The sequence below is a fragment of the Aulonocara stuartgranti genome (assembly GCF_965226115.1).
Source record: "Aulonocara stuartgranti genome assembly, chromosome: 4".
Lineage (NCBI taxonomy): Eukaryota > Metazoa > Chordata > Actinopteri > Cichliformes > Cichlidae > Aulonocara > Aulonocara stuartgranti.
The window spans coordinates 27129851-27149139 of NC_138942.1; the positions used below are offsets into that span (position 1 = coordinate 27129851).

General features: G+C 44.4%; 1 protein-coding gene across 1 annotated transcript; it reads right to left on the reverse strand.

Annotated features, from left to right (window-relative positions):
* Nucleotides 1–15664: 15664 nt before the first annotated feature.
* Nucleotides 15665–19110, reverse strand: kpna2 (karyopherin alpha 2 (RAG cohort 1, importin alpha 1)). Its single transcript, XM_082529991.1, has 11 exons — nucleotides 19006–19110; nucleotides 18657–18780; nucleotides 18423–18563; nucleotides 17898–17986; nucleotides 17517–17785; nucleotides 17294–17382; nucleotides 16868–17131; nucleotides 16527–16760; nucleotides 16248–16430; nucleotides 16009–16158; nucleotides 15665–15917 (listed from the first exon to the last, which is right to left on the reverse strand). The coding sequence occupies exons 2-11, from the start codon at nucleotides 18711–18713 to the stop codon at nucleotides 15828–15830; spliced, it is 1566 nt and encodes a 521-aa protein (XP_082386117.1). The 5' UTR covers nucleotides 18714–18780; nucleotides 19006–19110; the 3' UTR covers nucleotides 15665–15827.
* Nucleotides 19111–19289: the final 179 nt, after the last annotated feature.

Sequence of the window (19289 nt, forward strand, 5' to 3'; positions counted from 1 at the left end):
CATGTTATACTGGAAGGCAAGAAAAGGGAGTAGTGAGGCAGATGTAACTCTAATGATAATGAAGGGTGATTCTCGTTACAGGTTCCAAGACTGCACTCTAGCGATACTGCCCCCTGATGGTTACAAGCAGCAATTACAACCTCGCTGCACTGATGTGCCAAAAAGTGATCGTATGCCAATCACTTTTTGCGTGTTTTTTATGTCTAGATCTCTTTTTATGTTTTTATATAGTTGCTTATATTGTTAAATAGGCTGCAGTAAACAGAGTTTAAAAATGGGTTATATGTTATATCAAATTTTAAAGCAGCTCTATGAATCTGCTTTATTGTACCTACATTATAAAGATCCATCCAGTCCTTTTCGGCCACTTGAAGAACATCACAGTTTTTTAAAGGACTGTGATTTTTTTGTAACTTCTGCAGCCCTCCAGGCCAGACCTCGTTTGAAAACGACATTTTTAATGTCAGCGACACTTTTTACCTGAATAAATGAAAGCTGAATAAAAGTCACATCTGATGAAAGGAAGTTTCTTTTTGGATCAAAATGAATTGATCTCATTCATGAGAGAAACGTTTGACAGATTATATGACAGCAAGTCATTTACATCTGTTACCATCAATTATCTTTTGGCAAATACCAGAAATCACTTTGGCAAACGATCACTTTTTGGCACAACACTGGGCACCGGTCATTAGAGAACATGAATGATTATTGAATATTTAGTATGCAAACAGAATGACATAAATCTCTAGCATTCTGCACTTTATTCAAGGAAGTTAAGTAATGTGTTGTCTTTAAAAAGACAAAGGCGCGAGTGAATTAAAGTTGGATGTTATGTTTTGTTCACAGTGCCTGAATATATATCATGGTCAAGAAGGACTTCAAATGAGCCCTTTTGAGTCAGATAAATAATAATATAAGTAGTGATTTTTCAAAATAAAAGTCCTATGAAGGTTTTATGAATTTTCTCAGCAGTGACCTTAAAGAGTTGTCCAAACACACAGTGGAATATATCTATAATACACAGAAACACAAACTTGTGCAGAAATTATATTTTAATCAAAGTCACATGTGAACTATTTACAGAAAATCATATTGTGGGATTTTGACTTTTTGCCCATACGCAATGTCAATTTTTTCAAGTCCGTCCTCGTTGGTTGATGTCTCCACCACAGGACGATTCAGTCTCTCCCACAGCTTTTGTTTAATACTTCTCCCCAGCTCTAAACTGTAGGGACGTTTGCGGCCATTCTTGGACCTGCAAGAAGAAATTCAATCAAAATGATGCATGTGGTCAAAAACCATACTGTAACCATTTTAGAGCTGGCGATTTAAAAAAGTGACAGGACATTTGGAGACAAACGTACGTCAGCATGCTATCTACCACCTCATGGTAGACTCGCTGATAATCTTCCACTGAGAGGTTGTGGATTTTTAAAGGGCTGGAGCTGGAGCTGGTTGGCTGGTGGTCGGTACTGCATGGCTCGGGTCTGGGGGGCAATTATTTTGACACTGGCAGGTCATCATGTGAGATTGCAGAGGGAGGCACTGAGGTCTTTGGAGGTCGGGAAGAACTGGATGCTGGGCTTCGCTTCCTTTTCCGGGGCTGACTGACTGTTCTGTCACGGCGCCGGGGCCTCTGGGTTGAATTAACAACCTGGGGAAAGGTCAGAAGCACACAAGGGAATGTCAGTAGTTAATAGCGACCTCATTTTTTTCAAACAAGACAAAAATCTAAATTTGATGAACCACAATGAAGTCCAAACTCCAAAACCCTCAAATGATTCTGTTCCTGAAATTTTACACATCCAACCTGGTCCTTGCTGCAGCACGGTTGTTTCCTGCTGGCTCTGGGTTTCTTTGCATCACGGGCCTGGCATGCAGTGTTTCTCTTACAATAATTATGGTCTTTGAGGTGATCGGGCACAGTAAGCTGCAGGTATACACAAAAATGACAGTAATGCAGACATCAGTTAGTAGTTCATGAAACATTAAAAAAATAACAAACCCTTTCATATGTCCATAAACTACTTAAACCACTCGCATGGTTGAATAACTTGTCCACAGTGATTGTAACGACAAAAAATATCCAACATGTTCACATAAAATCATAAGAACTAAAACCAGGACAATGCATCAAGGTCAGTGTAATAAAAGACGTGTCAACTTATGGGCTCGTCGTGTTAGAGCTTCACTGCTGCATACCCCCAAATGACATGTCAAATAATAATTTGCATAAGCTAAACAAACACCAAAGTCCATGTTGTATTAAACTCTAATTTCTGTTATAATCATTGCTGCTTATTGCCGTTTTTGAACAATGCAGATGCACAAAATACCTTTGTAACTGGCTAAGCTTGGTCACGTGTGGCACCTTATATGGTGTCTGTGGAACCAGCTCCTAATCTGGAGTTGGGAGAAAGACATTCTCTTTACTTTTAAGATTAGACTTAAAACTTTCCAGTGTTACACTGTTGAAATGATGGGCCAACTCATCTCCCGTGCAACATATTTATTTTTACAGAAAACTGTAAAAACAGAAAAATAAGACCATCAGTTCTCTTTGGCGCGCAGGCCGTACGCTGCCTCTTCACCACTGGCACTACTTCTTCTAGTGTAGCGTCAGCTACCGAGGACCGAGCGCCCGTACAGGACCGAGCGCCCTCTGCTGGCGGAACTTATACAACAGTAAAACTTACATTGCAGTGGCCTTACTAAAAGAAAATGTCCTTGAGTATAAAATAAAATGGGGGGCTACTATTTTCATGTCTCTGTCTTTAACATAGTGCCACACTCTCCCCCACAAAATTAAATGTCACCTGACATTTCTGTGTGCATCATCTATTCAACCATAGCTTTAACACACTCCCACAGCCCATGGTCTCCAGAAGCCATTACAGTCAATAACCTGAGCCATAGTCACTGTACAGTTCCTCTGAACCAAAGTTGGCTGACCTAAAGTGTCATAGCTCAGTACCGTTGGTTGCTGTCTTTGTCTTTGAGGTCGCTGCCTCACAGAGTCAGTCTCACCACCAGTTGCAGCTAGAATGTCAGTCATAGCATCACCACTCAGTGGCCTGTCATTGTCAGGGTCAGGGCCTTGGATCTGCCCAGGCCCAGTCTCTTCAGTTTGTAGTGGCAAATCCTCTTCGCTCTGTAGTGGCAAATCCTCTTCGCTCTGTAGTGGCAAATCCTCTTCTTGACAGTGGAGACTCAGATGAGGCTGGAAGGACTCTGCCAAAGGGTTAAGCGGAGTCTGCCTCTGTCGTCTCCCTGGAACCGGCCTGAGGTACCACTGGAAGGTGCCACTGTCGTCATCATCCGATGTGTCGCCATTCCCTGGCTGCTGCTGTCTACGCGGAGGTCTGAACTTCTTCCTTGTCACAGTCGGCGAGTCTTTTTGGGGCTGAACAGTCTGTGTTGATGGCTTCTCACTTGGTAGGAAGTCACAGGGCAGTAGGAGATTTCTGTGCACCACTTTATCTCTGCCTTGGCCATTTTCAGGGCTGATCACATACACTGGACTGTTATCTGCTTTCCTCTCCTTCACTTTGTAGACTTGGTTCTCCCAAAAGGACTGGATCTTCGCGGGACCACCACGAGGAGTGAGATTTCGGAGGAGCACTCTATCCCCAGGCTGAAGATCTCTCCCTTTAACTTTCTTGTCGTAGTACGCTTTGCCTCGAGCAGCTTCCTTAGTAGCAGTTTGAGAAGCCACTGTGTACGCCTCCTGCATTCTCTTTTTCCAGCAGCTAACATAGTCATCATAGTCCACATGAGCTTCATCCCTTTTCAGGTTGAAGAGCAAGTCGATGGGCAGGCGTGGGGAACGTCCGAAGATGAGGTAATATGGGGCGTAGCCTGTTGCCTCATTCTTCGTACAGTTGTACGCGTGGACGACTTTAGCTAGCGACTCTTTCCAATCATCCTTCTCCTTGTCCTCCAGGGTCCGCAACATGGACAGCAGGGTGCGGTTGAATCTCTCCACCTGTCCATTACCCTGTGGGTGGTAGGGTGTCGTGTGGGAGCCCTGGATACCAGAGAGTTCTTTCAGTCTTGCCATGAGTTTGTTTTCAAACTCCTTGCCCATGTCGTGGTGTAGTCTGGTCGGGAAGCCAAACTTGAGTGCAAAATCATTGAAGAGCTTGTCAGCGACTGTTTTAGCTGCTTTGTTCTTCGTTGCATAGGCTTGGGCAAACCTCGTGAAGTGATCCATGATAACAAGTATATACTCGTAGCCCTGCTTACACTTTTCCAGGTGAAGGAAGTCTATGGACACCAGCTGGAATGGGTAAGTGGACTGGATCGAGGACAGAGGTGCACGGGTCTGCTTACTCGGTTTTTTCTTCTTAAGACACTCACATTCTTCTGTAACAAAGTGTTCAACCTCTTTCGCCATCTGCGGCCAGTAGAACCTGTCTCGAATCAGGTCGAGCGTCCTTTCCACCCCTAAGTGGCCCATGTCTTGGTGGAGTTCTTTAAAAACCAGGGAACGATAGGCTTTAGGGACCAGTAGCTGCTCTCGCCGTGATGTTTGGCGACGCAGGACACCATTCTGGTCGACGTGAAGCTTCAACCACTGCTTGAGTAGTGCAGCTACTGCAGGATGCTCTGACTTCACCTCAGTTCTACTTGGTCTTCTACCCAGCGACTTATACCAGAGCACTCTTGCCAGAACTTCATCTGCCTCCTGGGCTCTGCGTATATGGTCTGGTGTAAAAGACTGGGTAGTGTCAGAATCTTTGATTAATTTCAGAGCACTCACCTGGATAACTCCAACGCCTTGGCAAGGGTCTCTCTCCTCCACCGTTACAGACTCCATTGATGCGCTTATGGCTTCCTGTCCAACTTCAGCTGTACAGCTCTTCATGTAGCTGTCAATGTCCAGCGGCATTCGCGACAGCCCATCAGCATCTGCGTTGGTCTTGCCTGGACGGTAGCGGATGGTGAAGTTGTAGCTGGCCAGCTCCGCGACCCATCTGTGACCTGTGGCGTTAAGCTTCGCAGTAGTGAGCACATATGTTAGTGGGTTATTATCAGTGTACACCACGAACGATGGGGCATGGTACAGATAATCCCGGAAACGTTCACAAATCGCCCACTTCATAGCCAAAAACTCTAATTTGCCAGAGTGCAGGTGGTACTTTTTCTCTGCTGGACTCAGGGTGCGGGAGCCATATGCTATGACTCTCATCTTGCCTTGCTGCCGCTGATACAAAACAGCACCTAACCCAACCTGTGATGCATCACAATGTAACACAAAAGGCTCTGTGAAGTCGGGGTACCCGAGAATGGGGGGTCGTGTAAGTGCATCTACAAGCTGGTTCAATGTCTCTTGGTGGGAGGTCGTCCACTGAATGGGCGCCCGTGATGGTAAGTGGCCTTTACTTTTCTTCACTTCCTTTTTGGACTTGTCGACTGAGACTGGAGCAGAGTTCTCAGAAGATGGAGGGCTGAGCAGGCTGTAGAGTGGATGGGCTATACGGGAGAAGTTGGGGATGAAAGGCCTGTAATAAGAGAGGAAACCAAGCATTTGACGTACCTCTCCGACGGTTGCAGGTGTCTTTTCCTTTAACGCCATTACTGGGGCCAACTCTGCCGGGTCCATTGTGTAGCCTTCACCTGTTACCAGCTTTCCCAGAAACTTCACACTTCGCCTGAACAGTTCACATTTCTTTGGGGTCAGCTTAACACCATGCTCTCTGTAACGCTGGAGGACAAGGCGGATATGTTCCAAGTGTTCATCAAAGCTGCTGCTGTGCACCAGGTTGTCGTCCAGGTTTGGGAGGCAGATAGTGTCTCTGAGGCCTGCCATACAGTGCTCCATGCTTCTCTGGAACTCAGCGGGTGCGGAGCTCAGGCCAAAGGGAATGCGTACCCACTGATAGAGCCCCCAGGGTGTGATGAAGGCGGTTAAGGGGCGGCTTTCTTCATCCAAGAAACCCTGGTGGTACGCCTTACCCTGGTCTAACACAGAAAACCAGGAGCTCCCGCCCAGAGCATCCAACATGTCTTGGATCCTTGGGATTGGATGGCGGTCTGGGACTGACTTGCGGTTGAGCTCCCTAAAGTCACAACAAAGGCGGAGAGTGCCGTCTTTCTTGCGGACACACACCACAGGTGATGAGTAGGGGGACCGTGATGGTGTGATCCAGCCTTTGTTAAGCAGGTCTTGCAAATACTCTTTCACTTCGTTGTGCAGGGGTTTTGGGATGGACATGTAAGTCTTTTTCACAGGATTTGTGTCATGGAGGCTTATATGCATCCTCAGGGATGGTATGCAGCCGACATCGTCACTGTCATATGCAAACGCCTCACATTCCTCTCGCAACATCTTCCTCGCATCCGCTCGCTGATTTTCATCCAGATGCTGGAGATCCACTGGTGGGTCCCATGACTTTGGTCTCTGTTGGTTCTCTCGTGTCTGTGTGTTACTCGGGTTGTGTGACTTTAGCTCTGTACCATTTTTGTTCTCTTGTGTCAGCTCATTTACTTTAGTCTGGATGCCAGCTGTGTATACAGTCTTTACTGGTTCAAGGTATCCAATCACTTTACGGCTCTCCAGATAAACGGTGTGGTCTGTGGTGTTAGTCACAGGGATGGGCACATATGGTACTTTTCTGTCTGGGATTTTCACCAGTACATCACTGAATATTATGCCCTCTGGTTGTGGGTCAGCTCCATCAGGTAGAAAGAGCATGTCTTGGCCCCGGGCATGTGAACTAACGTGTGCCCGTACATAAACTGTAGTGACTTGGTTCGCTGACAAAGGCACTCTTCTTACACCAGTCCTTACCACACCTGTCTCTGGGCCTTCACTGCTGTTCTGCACAAGCTTGACAACATTATGTGCAGTGCGTACAGTTATTTCAAATGCTTTACTCACATAGTGTGCTAGCTGTTTTCTTCCTCCTTTGGTCTTTACTTCTTCCTGGTTCACGATAGCTTCAATGACATTGTAGCCAATGATGGGATCACTGGCCACAGCCGGGTCACTGGATACCAATATTGGAACTTGCAGCTCACTGGTTGGGGACAAATCACTGCCTAGTCTGAAGCTGACTTCTATCCAACCAATGTAGGGAATGGGTGTGTCATTTGCAGCAAACACTGTGAGCGTCTCATTGTCTAACAGTTCTGAAACAGGTCTGACGACTGTGTGAGGGAGGTGGTTTTGCCGCCAGTTTTCATTTACTATGCTGGACTGTGCCCCTGAATCCCACAACACCTTAGCTGGGTGATTGTCCATAAAACAGTTCACAGTACATCTGTTTCCCACCAGGCTTACTAACCGTGACTTCCGTTGAGGGGGTAGATAGTGAACCTCAGTTATCGCTGATGGGACACCAGTTGCAGTTTCTTTGGAGGATGTTGGTGGGCTTGACTGTTCATTATGGGACCGTGGGCTTTGGACTACTGTTGGTCCCGTCTCAGTAGTCCCTCCCCGTTTCCCGATGGCAGTCTCGGTGCTCGGCATCCACGGGAGTAGTGGCCCTCTCGCCCACATTTGAAACAGTGCAGGCAGCTCTCTCCTTTCCCCTCTTCTTTGCACTTTTTACAGCCTTTTTCTCGTTGCTTTGGTGCCATGGGGCGGGGACTGGTTTCCATAACAGCCATAAACATTTGTTTCATCTCTTTACGTAGTTCTTCTATAATCTGCTGCGTGTCTGACTTAGTCTCTTTATTTTTCACTGTTGTCATGGCCACTGTAGCGGGGGATTCTCTGGGTTTGGAGGGGCTCTGAGCAGATGTCAGGGCTGTTTGGCATTCTGTTTGGAGCTCTTGGACCCTGGGAATCTTGGCTGCAGTGGACCTTTTCCGTTTCTCAAATCTTTCATTTTCTAGCTTTGAAGCTTCATTGACTTTCTCAATCAGTTCTTCATCTGTTATGGTTATGTCGTTTAGGGGGGGCAGTAGCTGATACTTGATAGAGTCACTGAGCAGCCCAGTTTCAATGGAGCGGAGGAATTTGCGCTGGATGGTGGCTCTGCTATACAGTTCATCTGTCTCCTCATTTGCCGCTTTCCATAACAACTTCTCTTTAAGTTCAATGGCACGAAATACAAAGTTTAAAGCAGTTTCTTTGGGCTCTTGGGAGATATTGAGGAGCTGATGGTAAAGCTCAGTGGGGCTGTCTACCCTATAGTGTCCCTTTAATATGGTGAGCAGTTTGCTAAGTGTTAACCCACGTTTAATCTCCAACATGTCTCTTAGGGGTGTTCCTGGACTAATGGCCCTAATTACCGCTTCCACAATTTCAGTCTCCGAGTGCCCTTTTTCACTCCCATTCTCAATCTGGCGAATCAAGCTGAGATAGGATAGCTTGTCCTTCTGCCCATGCTCTCCAATCTGCCCACAGATTTTAAACTCCTTCTTCAGTGTTACCTCTTGAAGAGTTCGCGTTGCCTCTGGTCGGGCTCTGGGTGAGTAATCTGCAATATGTACTGGAGTAGCACATGCGGTGTTCTCAAGATCTTCCTTTTGCATAGACTCTATGCCTTGGGGTTCCCTTTCTGACTGACTCTCCCCTTTGCTTAGTCTCTGGATGTATACAGCAATGTCTTTATAAAACTGTTTCACTTGATCCTCTTCCTCACTTTTCTCCACATCATCAAACATGCCCTCTGCCAACCTGATGAGTGTCCTCTTGGTCTTGCTGTGAGACTCTGCGCTGTCCAGGCCGGAACATTTCAGTCGCCTGCAGACATCCACAAGATGCTCTCTCTCCAACTGCCACAAGGCTGCACTCACTTCGTCACGCAGAGGTTGCAGAGATTCCATTTCTTTTGGTTGAAGGTTCGTCTCTTGGGAAAGAAGGTGGTTGGTGATGGTGTTGACTCACTAGCGCCACCTCCTGGCTGGCTCGCCAAAATATGTTACACTGTTGAAATGATGGGCCAACTCATCTCCCGTGCAACATATTTATTTTTACAGAAAACTGTAAAAACAGAAAAATAAGACCATTAGTTCTCTTTGGCGCGCAGGCCGTACGCTGCCTCTTCACCACTGGCACTACTTCTTCTAGTGTAGCGTCAGCTACCGAGGACCGAGCGCCCGTACAGGACCGAGCGCCCTCTGCTGGCGGAACTTATACAACAGTAAAACTTACATTGCAGTGGCCTTACTAAAAGAAAATGTCCTTGAGTATAAAATAAAATGGGGGGCTACTATTTTCATGTCTCTGTCTTTAACATAGTGCCACACCAGCATATAATTAGGTCTAGATCAGGTGACCCTGGATTCTCCCTTAGTCAGCCTGCAATTGGGCCTAGGCTTTTTGGGGGTTCCCATGATGCACTGAGTTTTTTCTTCACTCATGTCTTTATGTTTATACTTGTTATTATGAAACTCTGGCTCCACAGTGTGTCTTTTGTCCTGTCTCCTTCCCCTCACTCCCAACTGGTCACAGCAGATTGCTGCCCGTCCTTGAGGCTGGTTCTGCCGGCGGTTTCTTCCTGTTAAAAGGGAATTTTTCCTTATCAGTGTTGCCAAGTGTTTGCCCATAGGGGGTCATTTGATTTTTGGGATTTTAATATTAAGTCCCTTTATATTAACTAGTAACTACAATTGGAGCTTTTAAATCAAATGTTATATGTAACTGGGGACAGTTGTGATCACTCAGCTTATGGCCAGCAAACTCTTACATAAGCTGCCAGAAATGAACAATGAGGTAGAAACAAACTCACTGTATACAAGTCAGAGGATTTTGTCTCTAACTAGCAGCCTGAGTGATGTGGCTGAAACTGACAGTATTGAAGATAATTTAAATGAGCTTTGAGCCTGAACACCTCTGGGTCATCATATAGCTGCAATAGCACGAAAGGCAATCATAATAAAATATAAATGTGCAGTCTGCCTGGTACTACAGTAAGAAAATAGCTCCTAGCATCCATCTAACTACATGGTAACCAGACTTTAATACATATTAGGAGCAGGCTAGAAAAAATATGGTTGGCGTAAGCAATGGTCAAGGTACTCTTTGTTTTATCACACTAACAGATTTAAGAAATGTGAATAAGCAGAGTAGCTAATGCCTCTGTCTCCTAAGTCCTGTCACTGTAAACAAGGAGGGATGCCTCTCTACTACAGTGTCTCACCTCCAAATCTCTTGCAGGTCTTTCTTAGGGAAAAAAGGAGTTTTGCAAAGCCGGCACATCTTTCATGCTGGAGTTTGATTTCCTCCCTGCTCCTGCGACTGTGACTCTAAAAGGAGGTGAAGAGCTCAGCAGCGGTTTTGTTGGACAGATTACACATAGTGTAGTGTCCAAGCGTAATGCACACAAACACACTGATCGCCTTTTTAGTGCAAATGCTTGAGCACAACATGTGGGCCACTAAAGCTCCTAACCTATGAACTCTCATTCTGTAAGCTGTGAGATAAATACATTACTTTCTAACAGATCAGCCATTAAATGGAAACTAAAAGAAATCTTTTTGCAATTTTCCAGTTTTTATTAGCATTTATTATGAATTTATAATGAGTTGGATACTTCCAGTGCTTACCTTGGTATAAATGAGGCCTAATTGTAGTCCAATAAACACACTAATCAACTAATGATGATAAAATATACAGTAGTTATACTGTTCAGTATATAAAGTAAATAAACAGCATTAACACTTTTCACAGTATGCAGTGTGCCATAGGTCAGAGTGGTTTTACACTGTGAAATGTCTTATAACACCCCACACAAATTTTGGCTTTTCTATTCAATCATATACATCACACACCACATGCCCATCAGTGTCCACTAGGTGTCAGGGAAAAGCAAGATAAAAACACTGTGGGGTCTGTGGGGACACATGCTCATTGGGTTTACTCATAGAGATCACAAATGAGCTGTTCTGTATTCAACAGGTGCACGGCTGATGTTTTAAATGCAGTATAGCGACTGATCACATGCTGGTTTCAGGCAGTTGAATTGCAGCACTTAAAGGTTACCAAAAACCCCAAAAATTTTAGTTGAGTAAACTGTGTCGGCAATCAGAGAACTGTTAGGCATAGCTAAGCCCCACATAAATCCTTTGCAGCGATTTTAACTAAAAGCTATTTGTCATATATTTGTAAAAACTGAATGTAATGCAAACAAAGTTTTTTTTTTCCATGTCAGCACTGTTGGAGACTGCTAACAAAAACATTAGCCAGGTACTTTGCAAGATTCAAATATCACATATGTCCTTAGAAAGTCTGAACTTGTAACATTCATCAAGCTGAGAGATGTAAGACATGTAAGAAAAGAGGTGTAATCACTGCTGTGCAGTCCAAGCATCAACCTGCAGAATGCCTGACTTACTTCCTCCCAGGTGGCCCTTTATACTTACTTATTTAGGATTTAACGGGTCTGGGTTTTATGTGGAAGTAATCCTGACGTGGACCACCTGCCCAAACACTGTTACAGACTGAGCACACTCCCTCACAGTGACAGCCCCCGACTACATGAGCAGCCAGAGAAACATAACAAACAAGCCAAGGTGTTGCCAGACTTCCAAGATCAAAATACAATTAAGAATCCAAGGAACACATTGGAGCCAGATCCACTGAGGACCCACTCCCCAACCGTCAGCTCCCAAAGGATCCACTGCCAACATCCTAGTGCTAGACTTCACATCCCAAGGTGCCTGTGTCCACACCCCAGTGGGGCTTGTACACAGCATTATGCAGGCAGTTTTAATGTTGTGGCTAATGTGAGCATCTCTGGCTGTTGCTGTCTCATTGTGCCTCCGTACTCTCACATAACTTGTTAAATCTTACTTCCCTAATGAGGTTTGTATCGCTGGATGCTGTGGAAATGCGGTGTGTACAGAATGGTAACTGTAGTTCAGATGCATGTTTAGATATCCTGCTACTGAGCTCCAGGAGACGTTTGAAGTGGTTTGAAAAAAACTGTTTTTTTACCTGTCACGTTAATGAGCTGGTTAATAGCACAGTTACTGACCACTCAAGGTTTGCAGTGATATCTGTGGTTGTGTAGTTTTGCACTGAAAGAATGCTGTTATTTATTGTACTACATGGATTGGTGCTTGTCTTGGTACTTAAGCGATCCTGCTATCAGTATATGTAAATAAAGTGCACATTGAAGATGCAGATAACAAACTCACCTGTTGGTAATCATCTCAGCTGCCTGCTGTTTAAGATGGTTGTTGAACTGGAACTAGTTAGTGTTACTGGCTCATAATCTGAGGTATTGTATGCATTGGCTTGTGTCATCTCCTCACCTCTTCCGTTTCTCTCCGCGGGAATCCTGAGTGGGTCTCTGAGAGTGGGTTTCTCCTTGTGTGGAGATGATTCTGTGGACTAACATTTCTTCTGCCGTCCCCACTGCACCGTAAATAAACACACCTTCACTGAATCTTTCTGGGTTCTGCATCTTGAGTCCAGTCTGTACTGTAGACTATGACAGAATGAATGGACTCAGCGGACTCAGGTGCTGAGTCGCTCTCTGGATCTACAGAAAGAGAAGCTGAGCACACATCAAAACATGCTCTGTCAAATGCCATTGTGCAAAAGATTGCTGAACTCTAGGATATGTTTGTTTCTTCTGCATCTCACCCATCTCACACTATTAATCCTCCACTTGTCACTACCCAGGCACAGCCTTTGCTCGCTCCTTCGCCACTGTCACCTCCCAAACCTCTGGAGAGACCTGTTCCAACCCCTGAGGTATTTTTTCAGATTTCTTAAGACAATTTTTCTTGGTGTTTAGACAACAGAGCTGAACCTATTCGTCAGACGGCACAAAAATTACTGGTTGAGTTACTGCGGGGATGTGCATTGAGGTGGGCGCAGGCAGTTTTAAACATTAACCCTTATCCGTCTTAAAAACAATAATATCCACCACCCTGTTACATCTGCTTCAGTAGAGGTTTTAAAACCTATTAGGCAGGAAAAAAATTGGCGACTACAGACGGCCGTGCTGGAGATGAAATATCACATAGAAGCCAGTAGTCCTTCTCCACAGTTTCACCAAACAGCCACCATTGCCTGGTCTACCAGTCCCAGATAATATGTCTGACATATTTCAACTATGGAGTGGAAACCAGTCTAAAAGAGAAGCCACGTTTCAGATGGATGGGGAAGACTGGCGACCACCTGCATCACTGACGGTTGATGACATTTTCCCATCAATCCAACTTCCGAGGTGGACCCAGAAAATCAACTAACCACCAAAATTCACAGACTAGGTGAGATGCAACCAACCATCTTTAAACTCTGACTGTGGAAAACCAAAAGGTATCTGTTGATTAATAGACCACCTCCCACTATGGACACACATCAGCTGGCCTTGCAGGGCATAGCAGATTTAATAGATGGGCCCGTTACACCACAAGTTTGCCTCTAATATGATCCATGAGCTAACAGGAAAAGGAAACAGTGGGGAAATGGATTTGAAAATGAGGACTGCATTCACCATTTTAAAGGTCAGAAATAAAAGAACGGATGGGTTTTAAAATGTTTTCAGTGTTTGAGTTAGTGGTTCTTTGCAAAATCCATCAGATTTAAAGAATTATTGGATTAATTTTGAAATATTTAGTGTTACTTTACTTAAATGATAAATTTAGTAATGTCTTACTAAATAAAATTTTAGCCATTTTACTGCATATTTTGTTGCACAATTGGAGCACCAAATTCTTTATTCTAATGCGTGTCCCACTTCTAGTGCTCCATACAAAGCCAATTCAAATAACCACCAGTTAAGTTATACTGTCAGCACATCATGCTTCTACTTAAAGATCAAATCCACTAAGCTTTTTTTGTGAAATCTATGACCTGCAGAGGTCCAGAAATTTGGAATGAACTTTTTTTTAAAAGAATCTGTTTTAGGAAATTATACTATATGTATTATGTAAGCTCTACATAGCTTTTCCAGGGCTCCTGTTTATAACTAATGCATTGTGACTTTGGAAGTTTATTAACACAAACTCTTAAAAAGCATTTAAACTCACTAACAGCCATTACTTTGAGTACACTATACAGGGAGTGCAGAATTATTAGGCAAATGAGTATTTTGTCCACATCATCCTCTTCATGCATGTTGTCTTACTCCAAGCTGTATAGGCTCGAGAGCCTACTACCAATGAAGCATATTAGGTGATGTGCATCTCTGTAATGAGAAGGGGTGTGGTCTAATGACATCAACACCCTATATCAGGTGTGCATAATTATTAGGCAACGTCCTTTCCTTTGGCAAAATGGGTCAAAAGAAGGACATGACAGGCTCAGAAAAGTCAAAAATAGTGAGATATCTTGCAGAGGGATGCAGCAGTCTCAAAATTGCAAAGCTCCTGAAGCGTGATCATCGAACAATCAAGCGTTTCATTCAAAATAGTCAACAGGGTCGCAAGAAGCGTGTGGAAAAACCAAGGCGCAAAATAACTGCCCATGAACTGAGAAAAGTCAAGCGTGCAGCTGCCAAGATGCCACTTGCCACCAGTTTGGCCATATTTCAGAGCTGCAACATCACTGGAGTGCCCAAAAGCACAAGGTGTGCAATACTCAGAGACATGGCCAAGGTAAGAAAGGCTGAAAGACGACCACCACTGAACAAGACACACAAGCTGAAACGTCAAGACTGGGCCAAGAAATATCTCAAGACTGATTTTTCTAAGGTTTTATGGACTGATGAAATGAGAGTGAGTCTTGATGGGCCAGATGGATGGGCCCGTGGCTGGATTGGTAAAGGGCAGAGAGCTCCAGTCCGACTCAGACGCCAGCAAGGTGCAGGTGGAGTACTGGTTTGGGCTGGTATCATCAAAGATGAGCTTGTGGGGCCTTTTCGGGTTGAGGATGGAGTCAAGCTCAACTCCCAGTCCTACTGCCAGTTTCTGGAAGACACCTTCAAGCAGTGGTACAGGAAGAAGTCTGCATCCTTCAAGAAAAACATGATTTTCATGCAGGACAATGCTCCATCACACGCGTCCAAGTACTCCACAGCGTGGCTGGCAAGAAAGGGTATAAAAGAAGAAAAACTAATGACATGGCCTCCTTGTTCACCTGATCTGAACCCCATTGAGAACCTGTGGTCCATCATCAAATGTGAGATTTACAAGGAGGGAAAACAGTACACCTCTCTGAACAGTGTCTGGGAGGCTGTGGTTGCTGCTGCACGCAATGTTGATGGTGAACAGATCAAAACACTGACAGAATCCATGGATGGCAGGCTTTTGAGTGTCCTTGCAAAGAAAGGTGGCTATATTGGTCGCTGATTTGTTTTTGTATGGCAGAAATGCATATTTGTGAATGTGGAGATGTTATATTGGTTTCACTGGTAAAAATAAATAATTGAAATGGGTATATATTTGTTTTTTGTTGAGTTGCCTAATAATTATGCACAGTAATAGTCACCTGCACACACAGATATCCCCCTAAAATAGCTAAAACTAAAAACTACTTCCAAAAACATTCAGCTTTGATATTAATGAGTTTTTTGGGTTCATTGAGAACATGGTTGTTGTTCAATAATAAAATTATTCCTCAAAAATACAACTTGCCTAATAATTCTGCACTCCCTGTAGTCATTCAGACTACAGCAGTGTGTGAATGGGTGGATGACTGGATGTGTAAAGCGCTTTGGGGTCCCTAGGGACTAGTAAAGCCCTATACAAATACAGGCCATTTACCATTTTACAGCACTCCGTTTAGATACAATAAACTAAAACCACACACACACACGATCTGACAACTTTATTTACAGACTTGTTTCATCAGCCATGTTAAAACAGTATGTACAACACATACAAACAAAAATAGTAAAACATCACACAGACATGAACAAAGGACGCACAATAGAAATGATGGTACAGTAGGGAGAGGAGAGGTATTAGAAGTCAATCTAGAAATTGAAAGTGCTCTGGCTTTCGCTGATCTGGAACGCATAGCCGTCATTGGTTGCTTCTGGGATGACACTCTGCACGACTTCCTCCTTTAAAAAAATAAAATAATTATTCTTATTAAAGTTAAAAAAGGCACAGAAATGCTCATTTTGCAAACCACTCTCCAGGACTATAACCCACCTCCTCAGAGAAGTATTTCTCAATCAAGTTCAGGGAGGCTTTGTAGACCATCTCATTCTCATGTGACTGCAGCGCCTCAATCTTGTCCAGTCCACCGCATTCCTCGATCATTAGACTCAGCTTGTCGGACTCACCGATTTTATCCCCAGCCTAAGATCAAAACACACCAGTGATGTCATTTATCATCAGAACAAAAAACCCCATCATCGAATCTTGCAAAAATATAAATATCAACTCACCATGAAAATGTTGGTAATGGCATCCAAGATGACAAGAATAGTTTTGCTGTCCTTGGAGGAGAGGAGATTCAGAAGTGGCTCAATCACATTGGCTTGAACCAGGTAGACCACCTGCTGAACAGTGCCCCCACTGGTGAAGTTTGTAACTGCCCATACAGCCTCTTTCTGAGTTTTGTAGTCTCCCTGCAGACAAAGTTCATAAGGAACATAGATCATTTAATTTAAAATAAATAAAGGGTATAAAATATGTACCTTTACATACACACACAAAAAGCATACCCGTGCGAGCAGCTCAACCATGTATGGAACGAGGCCTGCGTTGATGACCTCTTGGATTTGTGAGTCCTTTCCTGCTGTGATGTTAGACAGAGTCCAGGCAGCTTCCTTCTGAACGTTGGCCTTTTTGTGGCGAAGCAGTGGGGGGAACATGGCCAAGGCTCCAGCATCCAGCACCGCCTGTGTCTGCTCATCTGTCCCAGTCACAATGTTGCCAATGGTGCGGAGTGCAGGAGTCTGAGGAAAGGCGAGAGGAAATGCAGTGAGAACAAGTCGCTGCACATCAGGGGGACTGGGTGAGAAGTTACGACATAAAAGAAACTCAAGCAAGACTTTATACGTACAACCACAGGCAAGACTTCAAAGCCAAGCAGCTTCACCAGACGAGGGATCAAACCGGTTTGGATGACCACCTCAATGCGGTCGTTGGGGCCATCTGTCAGGTATGAAACAGCCCAACACGCGTCAGCCAGCACCTCCGGGTCATCGTGGTGTAGCAGACGGACGAGAGCGGGTAAAATCTGCTGGATGGCTGTCATAGGAGGGGAGGGGTTCTTATTGCGGCACAGGTTTGACAGTGTCCACGTCACATTTCTCAGGTAGCCAGCCTGCAAAGATTTCAAATATGAGAAGAGCACAAGGTCAGTTATATTTGAGTTGGGAAACCACCTACTGGCCAAGGAGGAGAATAAACGATTGAGTCTGATCATGTCAAACTTTTGAAACTTTCTCCAGATATAAACAGGGAGAGAAACAGAATCCACACTCACACTAAATGCACTGAGGTCAGCCAGCAGACCGAGCAGAGGGGCCACAGCGCCATGCTTGATGACCTTGTCTCTAAGAGCTGATCCATCACCTAAAAAGGAGGGGAAAATATATTTTAAAAAAAATAAAAAATGAACAAACCTCACTTTATCACCACTAAAATAAAAATAAATAAATAAAAAAACCAAACAAAAAACCAAATATGAATATTTTCATATTAATTACCAGCAATATTTCCAAGGGCCCAGATCGCCTGCTCGCTGATGTGCTGGTGGGGGGATGTGACCAGGCTAATAAAGGCAGGAATGGCCCCGCCTGACACGACAGCGGCCGTCTGCTCGGACGTCCCGGAGGCGATGTTAGTCAGAGCCCAGGATGCTTCGAACTGGATCGGAGGACAGTCCACAAATCCCAGGAAGGAGACAAACTTGGGGATGAGACCAGCGCTGATCAGCTGGTCAATGGGAGGATGTTTGTCACGAGACAGCAACTTCCTGTATTCAAAACGGTACATAAGAGTTACTGTGCCAGTAGTTATGTAGCCTTTATTTATGGAAAAAGAAGAAAAAAAGAAAAAGGATGATTTCTTTAATGCACAGTCATTACCGTGCAGCCTGTGTAGCCTGGAGCTGGGACTCAGAATTCCCACTGTTCACTCCTGCGACAATCTCCTCGACCGTCCACTGCCTGAGCCCCTGCACAGGACAACAGAAAGCAGTTTATTGGACATGCAAATTTAAAACTGGATTTTGTGTTGCTATATTTTGACATGTCAGTGGGTTAACAATGAATATCACACTGAACGAACTCCAACCCATACAAAAACCTAACAGATGGGCAGATCAATCCCAATGGTACTGATCCCAACAGCAGTATTGGTATTGACTGATTGACTAGCACGATAAGATTGATACCGAGTTTAAAGGATAGTATGTAACCCACTCAATTTCTAGTTTTGTGGACATTGAAACAAAATGATTATTGATATTGGCAATAGAGGCCCCTAGTATCAGATCAAAATTGGCAGTACTGCACAGCACTAGCACCAAGCTGTTGGGACTAGATCCGTTTTTTCTGTTTACTCAATGCCAGATTTAAGCAAAACAGCAAATGATGCTTTCAAGTGCTCACCTGACAGTTCTGGCTTCTTTCTTGTAAAGGAGAAGTGGCATCCTCAGGCATCGCAGACACATTTCTCCTCTTGAATATCTGGTCATCTTTCTTGGCCTTGCGCAGCTCCACGTTCACCTCCACCCTCCTGCGTCGAAGCTCCTGCATTTATGTCACATACCAATAAATAAAATAATCAATTCTCACAAGCTTGCCGTTCAGCGAGCAGTTGTGAATAGTGCAGATGAAACTCACATTGACATCTTTGCCTTTGTTCTTGAACTGGTTCAGACGGGGGGAGTTCTCAGCCATTTTTAAGTAACAGGAAATGTCAACAGCGGTGGGCAAAAATAAAAATAGCCTCTAGTCGTGTTTATTCCTGAAAGACATTTAGAAGAAGTCCTTAAGCACACGGAAGCGCCTCGTGATCGCGCATTAAGACATATGGCGGTACTGCTTGTTTGACTTAAGCTATCGGGCAAGCGTTTTACGTAGAAAATACAGTTGATGCAATAACTACACGCAGAAAGACAACAACTTCTTTTTCAAAACTTAATCGTAAAACACTTTTAAAAGTCTCATTAAGGAGTTAACACATGCTTACCTGTGCTCGAGCAGAAGTTATGGCATACCGAAAACGCCGCACAGACCTTTAAATTCCTGCTTTGGAGCCTTCTGATTGGGCTGTTCAAGCTGAAGCATCCTGCCGCCTCTTCTTATTGGGCCGTTTAAAAAAATCACGGTGAACACAGGAAATGTCGTCACTTAAATATCGCGAGAACTCTGTATTGGGCGCTACCACGTCAGATCTGACTGCGGGTCGGTTTTGTGCCAACTTTGTACATTTCGAGTTGAATATTGGAACGGTAGCACTGCTCCCAGATCTGT

Excerpts from the sequence above, each read along its gene's own strand:
- kpna2 (XM_082529991.1), bottom strand. The coding sequence starts at position 18,713 with ATGGCTGAGAACTCCCCCCGTCTGAACCAGTTCAAGAACAAAGGCAAA. Across the intron at positions 16,159-16,247 it reads CCATTACCAACATTTTCATG|GCTGGGGATAAAATCGGTGA; the intron begins GTGAGTTGATAT and ends TTTTGATCTTAG. Across the intron at positions 15,918-16,008 it reads AGAAATACTTCTCTGAGGAG|GAGGAAGTCGTGCAGAGTGT; the intron begins GTGGGTTATAGT and ends ATTTTTTTAAAG.